Genomic DNA, 22,954 nt, shown 5'->3' on the forward strand with positions numbered 1-22,954 from the left:
GTTCATTTGCATGTTGTTTTGGATACGCATGAAAGATGTGTGAATGTTATAGAGTTGGAATGATTAGATCGATTGAATCTGTCATGAATGAACACTGCTTAATTGTATTATATATGTTGTTGCTGATTTTTGATTTAAATGTATATTGATTTGATTCTGTATAAATGGAGTATGGTGATTGTATATTTGGAATGATCCAAATGTTGAAATCTGTATGATTTGATGTATTAAATCTGAAAGGAAAGTTGTCAAGTTCATAAAAATCGAAATCTGGAAAATTCTGTTAAGAGTTGAGAAATCTGGTCTCTGTACTGATAAAGGACGTTCGTCCCTGTACGGTCTTAAACCGTTCGGTTTTCAGTTAAGCTTACTTAGACTAGAATTCTTTCATTTGGAAAGAATTCTGCCCGAGAATGAGCGTCCCTAGTTGATGATCTGAGCGTTCGTCTAGCTCAGTAATATTTAAATATTTAAAACTTTATAAATGAGTGACGTTCGGCCTTAAGTAGAGCGTCCGTCCTTAATAACGTTCGTCCTAAATGAAGTTCGACCTTCTGTTGAACGTTCGTCTACAGAGCGTTCGTTTCTATATTGAACGTTCGTTCATAACTGGTGTTCGGTCATATACCTAAACGTTCGTCCTACCCAACGTTCGGTTTATACCAACGTTCGTTCTGATTGTGCTCGGTCATTGACTTAGCGTTCGTTCCAAAGCGGGGTTCGGTTTCTAAACTGAACGCTCGTCCCTATTATTGAATTTTGAGCGAACATAACTGGCGTTCGTCCAAATTGTTAAATTACGTTCGTACTTGGACTGCCAGTGCTGTTCTTCTGAAATCAATTATATTGCTGGTGTATCTAAACACTTATCACTGGTTTTATTCCTTGGGTTCTATCTAGATTCTTTACACTTAAAATCTTTCAATGTATTATTCATCTCTTCTAAAGATCAGTATTTTCAAATTATCAAGAGTTGAAGCATATTAAGTGAATAAATGACTCGTTTCTTTTGTTCAGAAACGTGAAATCAAAGGTTCTGTGATAAGTTCATTTTATTTGATTAAAGAATGCATGACGTTAATATTAAGAGAGTGAAATACAGAATGGAGATATTATAATTATGAAAGGATATGATGGTTGAACACGACATGATATGATTATATGATTTTGAACTTGAATGAGCGTTCCATGGAGGAGCTTCTCAGTTGTATTAAATGCTAAATTTGTAAAGTATGAACATGGACAAGTTACTGATGGCTTGGTCCATCCTGATATTCCGTGATGCTCATCTTCACGTAGAAGGGGGTAGTCATGCGTGGGAATGGCAGGAGGTCATTCGTATCCCTCACTTAGCAGGGGCGAATGATTAACCTCAAGTGGAGGTCATTCGTATCCCTCACTTAGCAGGGGCGAAGGATTAACCGCATGTGGAAGCTGATTAGGTATATCCCGGCTACCACACCACTTGGGTGCAAGGACGCCTGTAACTACATGGTTCATACAGTTCAGTACAGTCTGTTTTATATAGATTTATATGTTAAATTTTATGATTAAGTTGTTTGATGTATCTGTGAATTAAATTGTGAACTGTATGTATGTTGTATTAATTAAACAATATAAGCTTACCCTTGCAATTTTCCTGGTGCTGTTTACTGTCCATGTATAATCCGTCTTGTCAAAATGCAATGATCATCCGTTGTGGATGTGAGCAGAGGGTGATGCATCTCTTGAAGTATTACTGGAAGAAGAAAATTTGGAAGATGCAAACCTGGTTGAAGTTGAAGTAAAAGCTGAACAGTAGAGGCGCGATTCCGTAGCAGTTTTAGTCTAGTGTGTTGTGCAGTATTTTTGGCAGTTGTGTATATATATAGTTCTGCAGATCTGTTTTGTATTTATCTGAAAATTTGGAATTCTGTCAAGTGCTGGACTGTATTTTGATATTCTGTATTTAAATTCTACAGAATGGATAATCAGAACTGGTTTCTGTTTATTTTTTTATGAATTCTGAACACTGCAGATTTTACTGTACGTGCTGTATGTTAAGTTTTAAAATTCTGAGCTGCTGTAATATTCTTAAGACTGCACTGTTTATCTCTGTAAATGTGATCAGTTCTGGTTAATGGTAATTATCATTATTTTGGGATGTTACATTAGTGGTATCAGAGCAGTTTTGTTCTCTTAAGGACACTGTAGGGTTATGAGTGCACTGTGTTTTGCTGTGTGCTTATTATATGTTTAATGAGTTATTATTATTTAACTCTTGGACAAGGCAGTGTAACTTGCTTTCACTGTGGAGGGCCGCATTACCGTTCATCCTGCCCTCAACTGGTAGGAGGAAAGCACTGTAACAGATGTGGACGAAATGGGCACGTGGAGAACGAGTGTAACATGAGTGGAAGGTGCAAGCTGTTTTCTCATTATGACACATGAAGACAAGGAGTTAGGAGGGTTGACGGAAGCACGGACGTCCAATGAGAGCAGTACGGAACGAGCAGTGGTGAGTGAATTTCTGGACGTTTTTCCAGAAGAGATACCAGGATTGCCTCCTGTTAGAGAAGTCGAATTCACCATTGATTTGGTGACAACGGCAGCTCCTATATCTGTTCAACCTTACCGAATGGCACCTGCAGAGTTGGTTGAACTCAAGAAGCAAATTGAAGAGCTTATGGAGAAGAAATTCATTAGACCGAGCGTATCACCATGGGGAGCTCCGGTACTCTTGGTGAAAAAGAAAGATGGCAGCTCTCGGTTATGTATAGATTACAGGCAATTAAACAAGCTGACCATCAAGAACAAATACCCGTTGCCAAGAATAGATGATTTGTTGGATCAGCTGCATGGAGCAACAGTATTTTCTAAGATTGATTTGCGTTCAGGATATCACCAGATAAGGGTTAAGGAGGACGACATCCAGAAGACAGCATTCAGATCACGTTATGGGCATTATGAGTACGTGGTAATGCCATTTGGAGTAACGAACGCTCCAGCCATCTTCATGGATTACATGAACCGGATATTTAGACCCTATTTGGATAAATTTGTAGTTGTGTTCATAGATGATATTCTCATCTACTCCAAAACCAATGCTGAACATGAAGAACACTTGAGAACAGTACTAACCGTGTTGAGGGAGAAAGAGTTGTACGCAAAGCTGTCCAAGTGTGAATTCTGGTTAAAGGAGGTGCAGTTTCTGGGGCATGTGATATCGTCTGAAGGTATTTCGGTAGATCCCTCTAAAGTGCAAGCAGTGTTAGATTGGAAGAGCCCGCGTTCAGTCACTGAAGTGAGGAGTTTTGTGGGGCTGGCTGGTTATTACAGACGTTTCATAGAGGGGTTCGCCAAGATAGTGGCTCCTCTTACTAGATTGACTAGAAAGGATCAGCCATTCGCTTGGACTGATCTGTGTGAGGAACGGTTCCAGGAGCTGAAGATGAAATTGACGAGCGCGCCAGTTTTGATTATTCCAGACACGTCCAAGCCATTTGAAGTGTACTGTGACGCATCTCACCAAGGTTTGGGCTGTGTGCTCATGCAAGAGAGACGTGCAGTAGCGTACGCGTCTCGCCAGTTGAAGATTCATGAACGCAATTATCCCACACACGACCTGGAGTTGGCAGCTGTCGTTTTTGCACTAAAGATTTGGAGGCACTATTTATACGGATCAACGTTCCAAGTCTTTAGTGATCACAAGAGCCTCAAATATTTGTTTGATCAGAGGGAGCTGAATATGAGGCAAAGACGTTGGCTGGAATTTTTAAAAGATTATGATTTTGAACTGCTATATCACCCTGGGAAAGCCAACGTAGTGGCAGACGCCCTAAGCAGGAATACAGTACAAGTCTCATTGATGATGGTGAAGGAGCTGAACTTGGTGGAGAATTTTAGAGATCTAAGATTACAATTTGAATTAGGAGAGAACGTAATAAGGTGCTGTAATCTTAGAATTTCTAGTGATGTGTTTGACAGAATCTGGATGAAGCAACGTGAGGATGAAGAACTGTTGAAGATATTTGATGCACTCGGTTCAGAAAAAGCTAAGGAGTTTAATGCTGGAACGGATGGTATGTTGCGTTATTTGGGAAGAACTTGCATTCCCAATGATGGAGAGCTGAAACGTATTATATTGGAAGAAGCTCATCATAGTCGTCTTAGCATACACCCCGGTATGACTAAGATGTATCAAGATCTTAGGAAATCTTTCTGGTGGCCGGGAATGAAGAGTGATGTTGCACGCTTTGTGGCATCTTGCTTAACCTGTCAACGCGCCAAGGCTGAACACCAACGTCCAGGTGGATTGCTTCAACAATTGGAGATTCCTGAATGGAAGTGGGACAGCATTTCCATGGACTTTGTGACTCATCTGCCACGCACAGTCAAGAATCACGATTCAATCTGGGTAATTGTGGACAGATTAACTAAGAGCGCCCACTTCTTAGCCGTGAATTTGAAGATGTCAATGACAAATTTGGCTAAGCTGTACATCAAGGAGATAGTGCGTCTTCATGGAGTGCCTTCAAGCATAGTTTCTGACCGAGACACGAGATTCACATCTCGGTTTTGGCAATCTTTACAAGGTGAATTGGGAAGCAAGCTACAGATGAGTTCTGCGTATCATCCGCAAACAGATGGCCAATCTGAAAGGACCATCCAGACGTTAGAAGATTTGCTTAGGACGTGTGTCCTGGACCATTTAGGCGCATGGGATGAGGTCTTGCCACTGGTGGAATTCACATACAATAACAGTTTCCAGTCTAGCATTGGTATGGCGCCTTTTGAAGCTCTCTATGGAAGGAAGTGCAGAACGCCACTTTGCTGGTTTCAGGAAGGAGAGAATGTGCTAACTGGACCAGAACTTATCCAGCAAACTACTGATAAAGTGAAATTGATTCAGGACAGATTGAAGACATCCTTGAGCAGACAGAAATCTTATGCAGATAGGAGGAGAAGACCCTTGGAGTTTGCAGCAGGAGACCATGTATTTTTAAGGTTGAATCCAATCACTGGAGTGGGAAGAGTTGTTCGTCCAAAGAAGCTGTCTCCCAAGTTCATAGGACCGTATCAAATTCTGAAGAAGATTGGACCAGTAGCTTATGAGCTTGCTTTGCCTCCTCAACTATCAAACCTTCATCCTGTTTTCCATGTGTCTCAACTCAGAAAGTATATAGCCAATCCCTCTCATGTTTTAGAACTGGAAGACATTCAACTACAACCTGATCGAACGCTGGAGTTGCAACCAATCCGCATTGATGATGTTCGCACTAAATTACACAAGAGGAAGGATGTTCGATTGGTGAAGGTAGTGTGGGATGCCAAGAATGGAGATTCAACGTGGGAGGTGGAGAGTGCAATGAGGGACTTATATCCACACTTATTCATAGGTAAATTCTGAATTTTCGAGGACGAAAATTTTTGTAGTTAGGGAGAATGTGAGACCCTGGATAATTAGCAAATTTAATCCTGACATCACACCACTAACACACACACCACGTCACTGTTGCGGGTAATTAAAAACCCACTTTCAACTCTGATTTTCACCTCTGCAATGCACAGAAAACTGAACCACCATCATTCTCTGCAACATTAAAAACGCACCACTCCTTACATGCACACCTGCCACTTGTCACGTTAGAAACTTACAAATCAGAATTTAGTATGCAGGTGTCAGTCTTGGACATGTTTGTTCAAGCAAACGTTACTTTAACAAAACCAAAGTTTTCTGAGAACCCTTTCACCTGCACACTCATTCATCTTCTTCCTCAGAAAACCAAACTCTTCATTTTCTCCAAATTTCTCTCTAAGAATCCTTAACTTCTCTCTATCAGAAAACTCACGTTTCCTCTCTGATCACAATTGCAGCACCATAGGAATGTTAGTACTGCTGTGATCTCCATTTTGGACCAAACAGAAACTGAATCCAATCTGGTAAGCCTTCTTACTGTATTTCGTTCTTAGGTTTCTGGAAGAATAGAGTTTTAGTGCATGCAAGTATGTAGTCTCAGAGTTCTGCAATTTTTGATTAGATTTGTTTTGGAAGAATCAAGAATATAATAGAAGCATAGTTGGATAAAGCCATTTTCATCTAGGACAAGTTGGAACTTCAATCCGGGTAAGGGAAGCTTATATGTTTAATTCATACTGCTTGATTTTATAATCTGAGTTGCATGTATATGAAATCTGATATTTGAGCCTTATGAACGTTTACTGATATGAGATATAAATTCTGGTTCATTTGCATGTTGTTTTGGATACGCATGAAAGATGTGTGAATGTTATAGAGTTGGAATGATTAGATCGATTGAATCTGTCATGAATGAACACTGCTTAATTGTATTATATATGTTGTTGCTGATTTTTGATTTAAATGTATATTGATTTGATTCTGTATAAATGGAGTATGGTGATTGTATATTTGGAATGATCCAAATGTTGAAATCTGTATGATTTGATGTATTAAATCTGAAAGGAAAGTTGTCAAGTTCATAAAAATCGAAATCTGGAAAATTCTGTTAAGAGTTGAGAAATCTGGTCTCTGTACTGATAAAGGACGTTCGTCCCTGTACGGTCTTAAACCGTTCGGTTTTCAGTTAAGCTTACTTAGACTAGAATTCTTTCATTTGGAAAGAATTCTGCCCGAGAATGAGCGTCCCTAGTTGATGATCTGAGCGTTCGTCTAGCTCAGTAATATTTAAATATTTAAAACTTTATAAATGAGTGACGTTCGGCCTTAAGTAGAGCGTCCGTCCTTAATAACGTTCGTCCTAAATGAAGTTCGACCTTCTGTTGAACGTTCGTCTACAGAGCGTTCGTTTCTATATTGAACGTTCGTTCATAACTGGTGTTCGGTCATATACCTAAACGTTCGTCCTACCCAACGTTCGGTTTATACCAACGTTCGTTCTGATTGTGCTCGGTCATTGACTTAGCGTTCGTTCCAAAGCGGGGTTCGGTTTCTAAACTGAACGCTCGTCCCTATTATTGAATTTTGAGCGAACATAACTGGCGTTCGTCCAAATTGTTAAATTACGTTCGTACTTGGACTGCCAGTGCTGTTCTTCTGAAATCAATTATATTGCTGGTGTATCTAAACACTTATCACTGGTTTTATTCCTTGGGTTCTATCTAGATTCTTTACACTTAAAATCTTTCAATGTATTATTCATCTCTTCTAAAGATCAGTATTTTCAAATTATCAAGAGTTGAAGCATATTAAGTGAATAAATGACTCGTTTCTTTTGTTCAGAAACGTGAAATCAAAGGTTCTGTGATAAGTTCATTTTATTTGATTAAAGAATGCATGACGTTAATATTAAGAGAGTGAAATACAGAATGGAGATATTATAATTATGAAAGGATATGATGGTTGAACACGACATGATATGATTATATGATTTTGAACTTGAATGAGCGTTCCATGGAGGAGCTTCTCAGTTGTATTAAATGCTAAATTTGTAAAGTATGAACATGGACAAGTTACTGATGGCTTGGTCCATCCTGATATTCCGTGATGCTCATCTTCACGTAGAAGGGGGTAGTCATGCGTGGGAATGGCAGGAGGTCATTCGTATCCCTCACTTAGCAGGGGCGAATGATTAACCTCAAGTGGAGGTCATTCGTATCCCTCACTTAGCAGGGGCGAAGGATTAACCGCATGTGGAAGCTGATTAGGTATATCCCGGCTACCACACCACTTGGGTGCAAGGACGCCTGTAACTACATGGTTCATACAGTTCAGTACAGTCTGTTTTATATAGATTTATATGTTAAATTTTATGATTAAGTTGTTTGATGTATCTGTGAATTAAATTGTGAACTGTATGTATGTTGTATTAATTAAACAATATAAGCTTACCCTTGCAATTTTCCTGGTGCTGTTTACTGTCCATGTATAATCCGTCTTGTCAAAATGCAATGATCATCCGTTGTGGATGTGAGCAGAGGGTGATGCATCTCTTGAAGTATTACTGGAAGAAGAAAATTTGGAAGATGCAAACCTGGTTGAAGTTGAAGTAAAAGCTGAACAGTAGAGGCGCGATTCCGTAGCAGTTTTAGTCTAGTGTGTTGTGCAGTATTTTTGGCAGTTGTGTATATATATAGTTCTGCAGATCTGTTTTGTATTTATCTGAAAATTTGGAATTCTGTCAAGTGCTGGACTGTATTTTGATATTCTGTATTTAAATTCTACAGAATGGATAATCAGAACTGGTTTCTGTTTATTTTTTTTATGAATTCTGAACACTGCAGATTTTACTGTACGTGCTGTATGTTAAGTTTTAAAATTCTGAGCTGCTGTAATATTCTTAAGACTGCACTGTTTATCTCTGTAAATGTGATCAGTTCTGGTTAATGGTAATTATCATTATTTTGGGATGTTACACCTGTCAACGTGCAAAGGCGGAACACCAAAGACCAGGTGGATTGCTGCAGCCATTGGAGATTCCAGAATGGAAGTGGGACAGTATTTCTATGGATTTTGTGACCCATCTACCGCGCACAGTCAGAAACCATGACTCGATTTGGGTGATCATAGATAGGTTAACTAAGAGCGCTCACTTCCTAGCAGTTAACTTGAAAATGTCAATGACGAATCTGGCAAAGTTGTACGTGAAGGAGATCGTTCGCTTGCATGGAGTTCCTTCGAGTATCATTTCAGACCGAGACACGAGATTCACGTCTCGTTTTTGGCAATCGTTGCAAGGCGAGTTGGGAAGTCAACTACGAATGAGTTCTGCATATCACCCACAGACGGATGGCCAATCTGAGCGAACCATCCAGACACTTGAGGATTTATTGAGGACGTGCGTCCTAGATCATGTGGGAGTTTGGGATGAAGTTCTGCCGCTCGTTGAATTCACGTACAACAACAGCTTTCAAGCAAGCATAGGGATGGCTCCGTTTGAAGCTCTTTATGGAAGGAAGTGTCGAACACCTTTGTGTTGGTTCCAAGAAGGCGAGAACGTTTTCACTGGACCAGAGTTAATTCAGCAAACAACCGAGAAGGTGAAACTAATTCAAGAACGACTGAAGACGTCTCAAAGCAGGCAGAAATCCTATGCTGATAAGAGGAGAAGATCCTTGGAGTTCGCTGCTGGAGATCACGTGTTTCTCAGATTAAATCCAATCACTGGAGTGGGAAGAGTTCTCCGTCCAAAGAAGCTTTCACCCAAGTTCGTAGGGCCTTATCAGATTCTGAAGAAGATTGGATCAGTTGCGTATGAACTAGCCCTACCACCTCAACTGTCCAACCTGCATCCAGTCTTTCACGTTTCTCAGCTCCGCAGATACATATCTGATCCATCACACGTACTGGAGTTGGAAGACGTTCAGCTTCGTCCAAACCGAACCCTGGAAATGCAACCAGTCCGAGTGGAAGATAGTCGTATCCAGCTCTACAAGGGAAAACAAGTTAATCTGGTGAAGGTGGTGTGGGATGCGAGGACTGGAGACTCAACATGGGAGGTTGAAGAGGCCATGAAGGAGCTGTACCCTCAATTGTTTAACTGGTAAGTTTTAGAATTTTCGAGGACGAAAATTTTTGTAGTTAGGGAGATTGTGAAGCCCTAAATAATTAACGCACCAAAATCCACTCTTTAATCACCATTAAACACGTTTTGACACGTCAAAACCAATCTGCATGCGCCTGCCATGTGTCACTGAGGGAGCGTTCCGGAAAGCTTGGTGGGAAACAAGTGGCATGCAGTGGATTGGACGTTGGTTCTGCGTAGAGGAAGGAAATTTTTACCCTCTGCATGCGCTGTCACTCTACTGTCACGACAGAAGCTTCTAAAACGTTAGTGGAAAACCATGTGGCAGTGCGTGAATGCATGGCTGGCTGGCGAGGAAGAGAAAATAATTTCTCTGATACGCTTCACTTCAATTCAAGCTTTCATCTTCTTCCTCACGAAACCCTAACCATTTTTTTCTCCAACTTCTCTCTAAACCCTTTCCATCTTCTCTCTACGATCACTCACCACCAGCACCTCTGTTTCCATTTCAGAAACCGTAGGATCATTCTCGGAGCTGTAAGCTTTCAGTTGAACCGATCAAGTTTGCATTCTGTGACTGGTGAGTTCTCTTCCCTGGAACGTTCTTCTCTTCTGTTCCTGCAAACCAAAATTCTGGTTGCATGCGTGGGTTAGGGGTCTGATCTGTCTATGGTTTCGTGATATTAGGTTAAGTGGATTTGGTTGTGTAAGTTGCTGGATAGAAATCTGTGAGAGCAAGAGCGAAACCTTAGCATTTGGAAGTCACTGCTGAACCAGGTAAGGGAAGCTTGAGTAATTTGATTTAATACTTGGTTGATGTTTATGACAGTAAGGAAGTGTGTTGGATGTGAATTGTATGAAATATATGAATTTTGAAGTATGCATGTACTTGTATGTTGTACTGGTTGTATATGACGGTAAATGCTTTGAACTGTATGTTTATGATGTTATTGGTTGAACTGTACGCAGAGAAGTAGAAGCATGATTTAGGATATGATTAAATTTTCTGTATGATTTGGAATGTTAATGTTTTGAACTGGATGTTGATGATGATATGTTAGAACTGGAAAATTTTATATTGATGAGATGATAATATGAATTCTGGAATGTATGAGAATTATGGTGGAGAGAAATCGTAAGTTATGAAAATCTGTAAAGTCATTGTAAAACGAGAAGTCTGGAAAAATATTCTGTCTCTGATTGATCAATTACGCTCGTCCTTGTGCGGTCATTTACCGTTCGTCTTCTCTAAATTTGAATTAGAGTTAAATTCTTTCGTTTTGGAAAGGATGCTGTCTTAGAACGAGCGTCCCCATTTGAAATCCTAAATTTAGTGTCAGTACTAAGTGGCGTTCGGTCTTAGACCGAACGTTCGTTCACAAGAATAAATCATTTGCTAGCGTTCGACCTTATGTCGAGCGTGCGTCTTTGCTAGCGTTCGACCTTATGTCGAGCGTACGTCTTTGCTAGCGTTCGACCTTTTGTCGAGCGTTCGTTGTTGATAGCGTTCGACTTTATAATGAGCGTACGTTCTAAATCACGCAAGGTCTCCTATTCAGCACGCGTATAAATAGCTTTCGTCCTGCTTTCTAAATAGCGTTCGTCCTGCTTTCTAAATAGCTTTCATCCTGCTTTCTAAATAGCGTTCGTCCTGCTTTCTAAATAGCTTTCGTCCTACTTTCGAAATAGCGTTCGTCCTGTTATCCAAATAGCGTCCGTCTATACAGTGAATTAACGTTCGTATTTTAAAGAAGTGTAACTAAGAATGAAAGTATGATGTTGAGGGAATTGTGAAGTATGCGAACCATATTTGAGATGAAGTTGTGAAATTGGAATTTGAACGAGCGTTCCAAGGAGGAACGTCTCTATGAATGATTATGTTGAATGGTAAAGTGTGACCAAGGAAAAATCGCTGATGGCTGATCATCCTGATATTCCGTGAGTGCTCTCCTCATGTAGAGGGAGTAGGTCATGCGTGGGAATGGCAGGAGGCCATTAGGGTTAACCTCGGTTGGCAGCTGATGGGAATGCCAGTTACTACACCAACCGGGTGCATGAACGCCTGCGGTTACTTGGATTCACACAGTCCGGACGGTCTGTCTTAGGGTAGTTGGATGATTTATATTTTGCTTATACGTATTGGTGCATGTCTTGTGTGTTAAATGCTTGTGTTAAAAATTGTATGTGATATGTATGAATTAAATTACCTAAGCTTACCCTTGCACTCTCCTTGTGTTGTCTACTGTTGATGTATGTCCGTCTTGTCAATGCAATGATCATCCGTTGTGGATGTGAGCAGATGGGGAGGCGCCACTTGATGCTATGTTGGAAGAAGAAAATTTGGAGGACGCCAACCTGGTCGAAGTGGAAGTTAAAGCCGAGCAGTAGCTCGCTCGTTCTTAGTAGCTGTTAGTAGTTTTATTAGCGTTTTGGACGTTCGGTTATTGTATTGTAAAACCGTTCGTTTTTAGCTTTCGTTGTTTACTTTGGGGCTCGACTTTGTAATCGCTGGAACTTATAGCCGTTCGGTTTCTGTCTCTTGTTTAGTTGTAAAGACTGATGACTGATTACTGTTAATTGTAATTAATTCTAATTAATGGTAGTTACTATTTATTGGGATGTTACACAATGCATAATTAAAACTATATCATAAATTCAACTTTGTAATTTGAAAATAAATTTTTTATTAATTATTTTTTTTGGATTGCACAACCTTAAAGTCATTTTTGACTATTGTATAGTCATTTTTATTAATATGTATTTTCATTTATTTTTAAAAAATAAATAAAGAACCTATCTAACAAAATTCGAAAGCAGAAAATGATTAAATATAAAATCTATTTTAGTTTTTAAAATATTTAACATTAAAAAGGACAACCCAGAGGATAATTGTCTCTTCTAATGTTGAAAGATTAACGGAGTAAACGTGAAGTTGGCGCCAACTAACAACTCTGTCACCGGACACTTCATTAAATATCCCTTTCGCTCCAAAAAGCTCCCACACACCACCTCACAACAACTCTTTTTCCTCTTTCTTTTCTTCCTTTCTCTCTCTTCAGTTCCCAATTCGTAATGCACTAATGAGAGCACCGTTCACCAATGGCGTTTCAGCTGCAAGTCTAGTTTGTCTTTATTTTTCGCAATTTCATTCGTGTTTCTTCTGAGCGTGTGATTCTATTGCAGCAATGGCGTTTGAGCGCTCAACCGCCGCACCGCTCAACTCCGCCATGACCTACGACGAGGACTCCATGGAGCGCAGCAAGACGCCTTGCAAGTTTCCTCTCTCTTATCTCTTATTTTCTCTTTTCTTGGCAGTTCTTGTTTTAATTTTTGTGTTTGTTTGGTTGACTTCACCAATGGCGTTGCATTCTTAGTTTCTCTTTTTCTTTTTCAATATTTCATTCATCGCGTCTCTTCTCTCGGTTGCAGCAATGGAGTTTGGGTGCGGGGCGCTCAACTCTGCCATGACCTACGACGAGGCCTCGGCAACAAGAGTTTCGTCAACGCCTTGCAGGTTTCCTCTCTTTTATCTTTTATCTTTTATCTTTTCTCTTTTCTTTGCCGTTCTTGGTTGACTTCGTTTCCGACTTCCGGTTTCCTTCTCGATTAGGTTTGTTTTTGAGATTTTGGTCTTGCTAACACAGGAAAAAACGGTGGCCGTGAGTGTCAATTACTAATTCAGTAGTTATCCAAACTTGTTGGGACTTACCGTGTATCGAGTCAGTGATGCTTGACAATGACATAAATATAAGGATTCTTCTGTGTTGCGTGACAACTAGGGGATGAAACTATTAATAAAAGAATTAAGAAGTTGTTGCAGAGAAAAGCTATTATGTCGGCTTGAAATTTGTTTTAGCTTTTTAGTTAAAAGTAAATGTTAATGTTGTTTTGATATGATTGGAAGATTATGAAAGACATATGAAGGGGAAGATAACCAGAGAGATCCTGTTATTCCTCTTTGCCAAGGGAAACCCTTCTTCTACACAACTGTGAAAACAGGTTATTAACATCTAAAAAAATACTTCCCCATCTCCTATCTGATAGAAACTTATATTCATAAGTCCCTCTCCTCAACTCTCAAAATTTTCAAATAGACCTCTCTAACTACTCTTACCACCTCCTTATTTAAAAAAGCAACTTGTAGATTTTGAATGTAGTAGGAAAATGTTAAACATTGTAATTTCTACTAGTATAATCGATTATGGTTAAGCAATAATCGATTATCACAAGTCATACTTGAATAATTGATTATCACTTTATATAATCGATTATCACATTTTTGAAAACCTGTAACGGACTTGAATAATCGATTATCACTTACAATAATCGATTATTCATGGCAGTTGAGAGCTGACCTTTGGCACTCAGTGTACTTGGCTATATAATTTGATTTGGAGAAATCAGAAAAAAAAATAAATTTTGAACTGAGAAAGCTTAGAACACTGTGTGTCAGAGGAACGTTCTTAGAGAGCTTTTTGTTCATTGTTCCCTTGCTTGGTCTTGTGAAAGGAGAGGCTCGCGTATCGTGTGTCGATAGTCGGAGCAGTCTCTTTTCAAGTTAGCAAGGTACTCTGCCTGGTCTTGTGAAAGGAGAAGCTTGCAAATCGTTGGTCGATTGCCGGAGCGGTTCTCTTCAAGTTGGTAGAGTGGTTCTTTTCGTTTTATTCATTTCATTTATCTTGTAATCTGTACAACTATATTTTTAGTGAAAAAGGTTAATCACTAGTGATTAACGACTGGACGTAGAATCTTTTGATTCAAACTAGGATAAAAATATCTGTGTGATTTTTCTATTCCCTACACTCACATTATTTTACGTATATCAACTGTTTGATTAATTTTCTGAAAGAAAATTATTTTTACTAAAAGGACCAAATTAATTTTAATTGTGATCGAACACGCTTTCCGCTCTCTGAGTTTTAATTCCGCTGCGCTATACTCTTCGAAAAAAAAATACCCCCTCCGATACCATCAATTCGTATCAAAGCTTGCTTTGATAGTTTTTCAAAAAAAAAAGATTTATTTGCGAAAATGGCCGGTCACAATCAAAACCATGTATATGCTGAGGGTGCTTCCATTAACAGACCTCCATTGTTTACTGGTGATAACTATGCTTTTTGGAAAGTGAGAATGGAGATTTTTATGGGGTCTGTTGATAGAGGTATCTGGGAAGCTGTACAAAATGGCCCTTATATTCCTATGAATGCTGTTGATGGTGTAGAGACTGAAAAACCGTATTTTAATTGGACTGCTGAAGAAAATAGACGAGCTCAGTTTGATATTAAAGCTCGCAATATAATTTCATCTGCTGTTGTACTATATGAATTTTATAGAATTTCAGTGTGTAAGACAGCACAAGAGATGTGGGAAGTCCTCAGAGTCACTCATGAAGGAACAGAGGACGTGAAGCGCGCTAGGAAGAACACTCTCATTCAGGAATATGAGATGTTCAGAATGCAACCTGGAGAAACGATCTCTGATGTTCAAAAACAATTCACTCATATTGTGAATCATTTAACAGGGTTGGGTAATACTTTTGATACTGATGAACTTAATGTGAAAATTCTGAAATCTCTGGACAGGTCTTGGCAACCAAAGGTGACTGCCATCTCGGAATCTCAAAATCTTACTCAGATGTCAATGCCAATCTTGTTTGGAAAGCTCCGTGAACATGAACTTGAGCTGAGGAGATTGACTGCTGAAGAGGATCAAGGCAAAAGGAAAACTCTAGCTTTCAAGTCTGAAATATCTAAAGGAAAAAGCTCTAAGAGGATTGAAGAAGATGATTCTGATGATGAAGAAAATATGAGCTTGATGATAAAGAAATTTGTAAAGTTCATGAAAGCAAAGGGAAAGGACAAGTTTCACAAAGATAGGAAAGAAAGTCAAGAATCTCCATCAAACGTAAAGTGCTTCGGTTGTGGAGAAAAAGGGCACATGAAAACTGAATGTCCAAAGAACAAGAAAAGTGAAGAAAAGAAAGAAAGGAAATTCCCAAAGAAGAAGAAAGCTTACATAGCTTGGGAGGATAATGCCTCTAGTTCAATGAGTTCAAGTGACACAGAAGAAGAAGCCAATATTTGTCTAATGGCTAAATCAGAAGATACTGGAAGCCAAGTAAGTGATTCCAGCTTTGAATCTAGTGAATTAGACTTGCAAAAGGCTTTCTGTGAATTGTTGATTGAATCTGAAAAACTTGATGTTGCACATAAAAAACTTAAGAAAGAGCACAATGAATTAAAATTGAATTATGAAAAGTTGCTTGATGATGAAGTTGTCTTAAGAAATAAAGTTAGTTCTTTAGAAACAAAATTATCTGATGCAAATGCTACTGTTGAACCTGTTGAATGCTTGTCTTGTAAGAATCATATGTTTAACATTGACATACTTGAAAATTTACTTTCTAAAGCAACCAAGTCTGTCTCACATGTTTTTAGAAGGAGCAATGTTAGAAATAAAGAAATGCATCATAAAAAGTCTAAAGTTAAGAGAACTCGTAGAGTTTGGGTTGAAAAAGGAACAGCTGTAAAAACCAAACTGCATGGTGTTTGTTGCTTCTATTGTATGAAAAAAGGACATACTTCAAACAAATGTAGAATCAAACATTTTGATGTTCCTGATGGAAAATGTGCTTGGATTCCCATTATAAAGTAATTTGTCTCTAACCCTGAGGACCCAAATGAGATTGTGGGCACCAAACCTCTCTTGGATGGTTTTGCAGGTTAAGTTCTCAAAAGGAGAGGAGAGATCCATGGTATTATGCTTTCGGAAATAATGATCTAAGAGCAGGAAGTGAATCCATCAAATGGCATTTAAAGCCTTGGTTCGAACTCCATGTGATTGAGCTAAGTGTTGTTTGAACTGTGTTATTGCACTTTGTTCTGGTTATCTTTCTAATTTTCCATTATTTGATTACTGTTATATTCATTTAAATGAGTTGGTTGATAGATTTTCATTGGCATTTTTAGATAATTAAGTTATTTGATGATTGAATTGGCATTTTCGTTTCAAAGATGTTTTCTGTGGAGATCTATTTATATGCATGCCATATGAGCTATGATTTGCTCCGCATAAAGCTTGATTACAAATTGTGAAAATCACTGTAGAATAGTCTTTAAAAGCAGTTGTCGGAACTGCATTTCCTTGTTTGAGTCAATTTTCCAGTTTTAAATTCTAGTTTGCCAATATTTCATGGATAAAATCCATTGAACCAAGATAAACAATGCTATTGAATTAAATCTGATTACTGCATATTGTTGTTTTAATTTTTATATATGTTGTTTTATATGCAGAGTTGAATTCATTGGGTTGAACAGATTGGGATATGAGAGTGCATGAATCATAATTGTTGTTTTGAAAGTTGTAAATTATGTTGTCAAAGTTAGTTTTTTGAACTGATTATGCTAGCTGAAATGCTTTCATGTCAAACCTGTAGCAGCTGTGATCATTTCCATTTAAGCTACTGTTGCATTCATTTTAGTTTATAAATTGGTTGATTAATCAATGATATCTTAATTGTTTGAAAAGTGGTTGTTGATTTCGTGGGTTAATTGAGTATGCTAAAAACTAAATTTGAATTGCATATTTAAGGGGGTATCTTTACTTTATGAACTTAGAAGAGAGTTAGGAGTGTTAGACATATCTTAGAATCAAAGTCTATGCAAATTTTTGCATTTTTCGTAAACTTAACGCTTCATAATCGATTATCACTAAGTTATAATCGATTATTCATGCATCAAATTCAATTCTGGAAAATCTTGAGCAGATAATCGATTATCATTATGCATAATCGATTTATCATGCAATTCTGGGCAGTAATTATTGAACTGATAATCGATTATCACGAGCCATAATCGATTATCACGCTGACAGTTTCAAAAATAGAGCCGTTGGAGCATCCTATAAACGGCCATAAACGACTAGATTTTCCATTTTTCTTATAAATGGCCCCCCCATAATCGATTATTAGACACTCCTTTGCACCCAAATACTGCTGAAATCAAATCTAGAGCTCAAATCTTCTTCATTTCTCTTCACCTTCTCAAAATCTCATTTTTCCATTCTTCCTCCATGGCTGACTCAAGAAGGCACCGTCGCAGAACAGCTGGAGCCTCATCTTCTTCTCAACCACGTCTTGCAAACATAGATGGATGGATTTCAGATCAAGGGAAACATGCAGACTTTGTTAATTCTTGGCAAGAAAGGAAGATCCTGGCGGTAAAGTTTATTCGTCTTGATTTTTTCCGCTTCTATGACTTTCAATTTCCAAACACTTTTGCTGAGCAGGGGTTAACGCATCTGTTAGAACAAAAAGGATGCATTTATCCTGATCTTATAAGAGTCTTCTACTTCAACTTGCGCTATCGAGATGGGATAATATCTACTAAGGTCAAGGGAGTACACATCATTTTAGATGATGACGTATGGACCAATGTTGCTCAACTCCCCATCTGGGATGATGCTATCAAAGTCCATTTAGGACTTGAAGATTTCAACAGGATGATAACTTTTCAATCCTTCCTACGTCATCCTGAACGGCAAACCAATAGAAGGCAATTACTGGTTGGAGGTTTTAAAGTTGAAGAAAGGATGATCCACTACTTGATTGTCTGGATTTTATGTCCTAGAGCAACCAACCATGCTCAATGCTCTGAGCAGGATTTACTTCTGTTGTATGGGATTCTAAATCACATACACATCGACTGGCCTGCTCTCATTGCTGACACAATGGTAAAAGCCAAGAAATCCCATTCATATCAACTTCCCTATGCTCTTCTTATTTCGAGGATTTTAGAATTCAAAGGTGTACCTGTTGAAGGAGAACTCGTTCAAACTATTGAAGCTGTGGGATCATAAATTGGAGATACTACCTTTCGTCAAATGGGATTCATTACTAGAGGTAGAGTTCTTATTCACAAAGATGATGACCATCCTGATGTAGATGAAGATGATGACATGGACACTCATATGGCTGACCCAGTAAGTGTTGCTGCTCCGTCTGATGCTGGACCATCCAACAGACCCTCCTCTTCCTCAACTTCTATGGAAGAACATTTTGCAAGGTTATCTAAACAATTGGAGGATATGAGTCTTGCACAAAAGACTCACTTTGAGGAGATTTATGAGTGACAACGATCTGTTGATGAGTACATGGTTGATCAATTTCTTGATCTTGATGTTCGCCTATCTAACATCGAGGGTCATCTTAATATCCCACCTCCTGAACGTTCTCCTAGTCCTGAATTCTAGGTCTTAGGCCTCTAAGTTTGATTGTTATGTTATTTTCTTTATGGTATTTAGTTTCTTAATCTTTATGAATTTCATGTAATTCCTTTCTGTTCTTAATATAATGAGCTTTTATTTTTTGCATATATTCCATTTTTGAGGGGGAGCTCATATTAAGGGGGAGGTTATTACATTATTCTTTTTGCTTATGATAAAAAAGGGGGAGAAGAAATATAAGGGAATGATTAAAAAAAATAGTTTTTAATTGTACAGGTACTGCTAACTATGGTTGTCCATTAGTTTATATATGTTGCAGGTAAACCTGAGTTGCTTTTAAAAAGAGAGTTTTTGATCATCATCAAAAAGGGGGAGATTGTTACCAATAAGGAGTATTGGTAAAACCTAAAGATGTGTTTTGATGATGCTGCAACTTATAGATTTTGGATGTAGTAGGAAAATATTTAAAAAAGCAACTTGTAGATTTTGAATGTAGTAGGAAAATGTTAAACATTGTAATTTCTACTAGTATAATCGATTATGGTTAAGCAATAATCGATTATCACAAGTCATACTTGAATAATCGATTATCACTTTATATAATCGATTATCACATTTTTGAAAACCTGTAACGGACTTGAATAATCGATTATCACTTACAATAATCGATTATTCATGGCAGTTGAGAGCTGACCTTTGGCACTCAGTGTACTTGGCTATATAATTTGATTTGGAGAAATCAGAAAAAAAATTTGAACTGAGAAAGCTTAGAACACTGTGTGTCAGAGGAACGTTCTTAGAGAGCTTTTTGTTCATTGTTCCCTTGCTTGGTCTTGTGAAAGGAGAGGCTCGCGTATCGTGTGTCGATAGTCGGAGCAGACTCTCTTCAAGTTAGCAAGGTACTCTGCCTGGTCTTGTGAAAGGAGAAGCTTGCAAATCGTTGGTCGATTGCCGGAGCGATTCTCTTCAAGTTGGTAGAGTGGTTCTTTTCGTTTTATTCATTTCATTTATCTTGTAATCTGTACAACTATATTTTTAGTGAAAAAGGTTAATCACTATTTATAGTGATTAACGACTGGACGTAGAATCTTTTGATTCGAACCAAGATAAAAATATCTGTGTGATTTTTCTATTCCCTACACTCACATTATTTTACGTATATCAACTGTTTGATTAATTTTCTGAAAGAAAATTATTTTTACTAAAAGGACCAAATTAATTTTAATTGTGATCGAACACGCTTTCCGCTCTCTGAGTTTTAATTCCGCTGCGTTATACTCTTCGAAAAAAAAAATACCCCCTCCGATACCATCACTCCTTTACTATCTGGGTTTTCCAGTTACCAGTTGCCCATTACATCTTGTTGGTACATTTGCCTCCTTGTATAATGGACCTTTAATATTAGAGAAACCCAACCCCTTTTTCCAATCGGGCGGGTCCTAAAAAAATAAAGAAACAGGGCAACCGTGGGGTTAATGGCCAAGACTTGGCACATAACCGCGAACGCCTGTATATACCCCATCTATTTGGATGTAACTGTGTGGGGGCGACGTTAAGGGTTTTCAGAACATCCATTTGAAAAACGTTTAGAGGAAATCTAAGGTATATATCGTAAAACAGATATGGGTAAACATAGAAAAAATCGTCTCTAGAATTCTCTTTACCATAGAAGACTCTCTCATTTTCCCCACAGGCAACTAATCTAACACAAGAGCCATAGCTGAGATTTCTAAGAATATAACTATCGTTTGCCCAATTAAACAACACAGCCCTACTATCGAAAACACTTGGAAATTCACTTACATCTCGAGAAGTCCATTCATAGTTACTCCCGCTAGAGGAGGGAAGATTTTCGGGCTCCTCCACCACAACACCACCATAAACAAAGGCATTCTCGCCATAAAGTATGGAGACAACCTCACACTGAGCCCTAATCGGAGAACCCCCTGGTGCCTCAGCCTGGTTGTCGCTCCCCCTTTTCTTAACAAATGTGGGAGAACAATCTGAATAGGAAAAAGAGTCCATGAGTTACTTGTGTGCAAATGTCAAAGGAAATGCTGAAGAAGGAGAAGTGAAGAAGTTTGTCGAGGAAATGGGGTAGAAATGACGGTTGCGCTAACCAGGGTTCCTCAAAAAATCCTTTCACATTAACGAGGGGAAAACTGATATAACCACCAATCGTTTCTCTCCGTAGGATCAGAAAGAATCCAACGGTCCCACTTTCGAGACTCTACCACTACCCAGAGGCCGGAAAATCAAAACCCAAAATGGTGCGTAACACGAAGCCCTTATAACAACAACCACCTTGCAGTCTTATAGTTAACCCAAATACATAAGACGAACGGTTAACTCGGACTTTGGGGACATTATGTACGGTATGATATTATTGGTCAATACCACTTGGGCCACTATTAAGCCCGCGATCGTATAACTAAGCTAATGAATCCAGCGAAGGATAAAATGTTCGCATATGACGCAATTAAAATCTAAGCAGTTAGGATAAGTTTATATTTTATTCTGTTTATATTTTTATTTTGTTTATATTTTATTGGGCTTATGCCAACTTAATGTCCGTAAAACAATTTATAAATACAAAGCCAGGACCGCAAGGCCAGGTAAGTCCTATTCACGCTCATATTTACATCAATAGATTGTTTACAGCCAAAAAGTATTCAATCAAGAACTACGGTTCGTTTAAAATTCGCCTAATTTGAGCGTAGGAGTACCTTTATAGGTACCTCCCCCCTCGGTTGGATATTGGAAAGTTGTTGAACGATCGAAGTGTAGAAGGAGCGAGCGTTAAAAGATAAAGGACCACCGAACGATCAGAAATACGGAGAGAGCGAGCGTCCGGTTCAGTGTCAAAGTTGCATCTGCCAGGTTAGTATCTCGGTCCCACTAAATTCATACCGAAACAACTACTGTTCTTGATGTTATGTGTTGTATGTTTGGTGACTCTGTAATCTTGATTTTTTTCCTTTAATTCTGTGTTCTTGATCGATGATGTGCAAGCATTTCTTGTGTGTGTTGATTTGAAAATGAGTTGAACTCGTAGCTCTGCACATTGTAATTCCTTTTTGGAATTAAACGACCCCAAGGTGGGCGTGCATGATCGAGATGTCTTCTCGAGTCAGAGTTGAGTTCAACGATTAAAAAAAAATATTGTTTTTAGCTTTTGTAAATTCTTAAAAAAATCTGATTTAGACTATGTGACTCCACATAGTTGAAATTCCTTAGGGAATTACATGACTCCATAGTGAGCATGACATATCGAGATTTCTTCTTGAGTTTGAAGATGAGTCTGATGAAAGAAAAAAAAAAATACTGTATGTTTTAGAGTAGATTGCATATGTTAGTAAGTTTCCATCTCTGACATTGATTAGAAGCATGAATTGGATTTAGATTCATTGTGATTTGGATTAACTGAGTGATGATTATTGACCCTGTGATGGGCTTATTTTACCAGGGTGTCTTCCTGATATATGATCAATCACTCTGTACACTGAATCTATATAAATTTGATTCCAGTTCTTGAATCTAACCAATTTTCCTTGCTGATTCTTTGATTTTAAGATTCCTTTTGATTTTAATGTTCTGCTAGTTGATTTGCATCTATGATAGTTTGATTTGGTATTGTTTTAAATCTGCATATTTCATTTAGTTGTTGATTTCAGTTTTAGTTGATAGTAATAGCATGATTGTTTTGATTAATTCTGTTTGGAGTATAGGATTTCATGTTTACTTTAGATTTTAGGTCTTACCTTTTGATTCAGATTTTATGCTTAGTTTAGGTGTATCTCTTGATTGTTAATGCATTCTTTTAGAATTAGGTTTAGCTTCTGTTATGCAGTTTTGCTTCAAAGAGTTTCTTTCCTTATTTTTTAGCATTTGAGTTTTGTTTAGATTGTATGATATCTGTTCTGTTTAGATTGTAGGAAGTTGTAGTAAGTAGATTTTGTTGCTGTTTTGATAGTGTAATTTTCTTCTATTTCATTACATTTCAAATTCTTTATTCTTTTAAGCAGATGTTAGTTTAGATTAGTTTCAATTCTTTTATTTTAGTTTCATTCATTTAAAATGTCACCACCTGTTTAGTAGTTAGTAAGTAAATAATTAGTAAATAACTACAAGACCTTAACCATACACTTTAATCTTAATTAGCTGAGTTCTAGGATTCATACCTAGGTTGTCCCTATACTTCATTAGTGGGGAAACTTAGTTTGTTCTGATTTTGTGCGACCAAATATCAG

General features: G+C 38.1%; 2 protein-coding genes across 5 annotated transcripts; both read left to right on the forward strand.

Annotated features, from left to right (window-relative positions):
- Positions 1-8,883: 8,883 nt before the first annotated feature.
- On the forward strand, positions 8,884-9,504 carry LOC148200292 (uncharacterized). The gene is made up of 2 exons (XM_088112890.1): positions 8,884-9,096; positions 9,184-9,504. The coding sequence occupies exons 1-2, from the start codon at positions 8,884-8,886 to the stop codon at positions 9,502-9,504; spliced, it is 534 nt and encodes a 177-aa protein (XP_087969016.1).
- A 2,891-nt stretch (positions 9,505-12,395) lies between these two features.
- Positions 12,396-19,811, forward strand: LOC148200293 (uncharacterized). Of its 4 annotated transcripts, XM_088111729.1 has the most exons (4): positions 12,396-12,595; positions 12,666-12,756; positions 12,912-12,996; positions 13,127-19,811. In XM_088111729.1, exon 4 carries the CDS (start codon positions 14,514-14,516, stop codon positions 16,134-16,136), a length of 1,623 nt encoding a protein of 540 aa, XP_087967855.1. In that variant the 5' UTR covers positions 12,396-12,595; positions 12,666-12,756; positions 12,912-12,996; positions 13,127-14,513; the 3' UTR covers positions 16,137-19,811. The 4 variants fall into 4 exon arrangements, with proteins under 4 accessions (XP_087967855.1, XP_087967857.1, XP_087967854.1 ...); XM_088111731.1 differs by having other exon boundaries at positions 12,396-12,752; XM_088111728.1 differs by having other exon boundaries at positions 12,912-19,811.
- The last annotated feature ends 3,143 nt before the right edge of the window (positions 19,812-22,954 follow it).

This window comes from Vigna umbellata, chromosome 4 (assembly GCF_029865625.1).
Source record: "Vigna umbellata cultivar VRB3 chromosome 4, Vumbellata_1.0, whole genome shotgun sequence".
NCBI lineage: Eukaryota > Viridiplantae > Streptophyta > Magnoliopsida > Fabales > Fabaceae > Vigna > Vigna umbellata.

What these genes read in the sequence shown, in the direction of transcription:
- LOC148200292 (XM_088112890.1), top strand. Translation starts at nt 8,884, where the DNA reads ATGGCTCCGTTTGAAGCTCTTTATGGAAGGAAGTGTCGAACACCTTTG. An exon ending in AGTTCGCTGCTGGAGATCAC is followed by an intron (nt 9,097 to 9,183) that starts GTGTTTCTCAGA and finishes GGGCCTTATCAG; the next exon opens with ATTCTGAAGAAGATTGGATC.
- LOC148200293 (XM_088111731.1), top strand. Translation starts at nt 14,514, where the DNA reads ATGGCCGGTCACAATCAAAACCATGTATATGCTGAGGGTGCTTCCATT.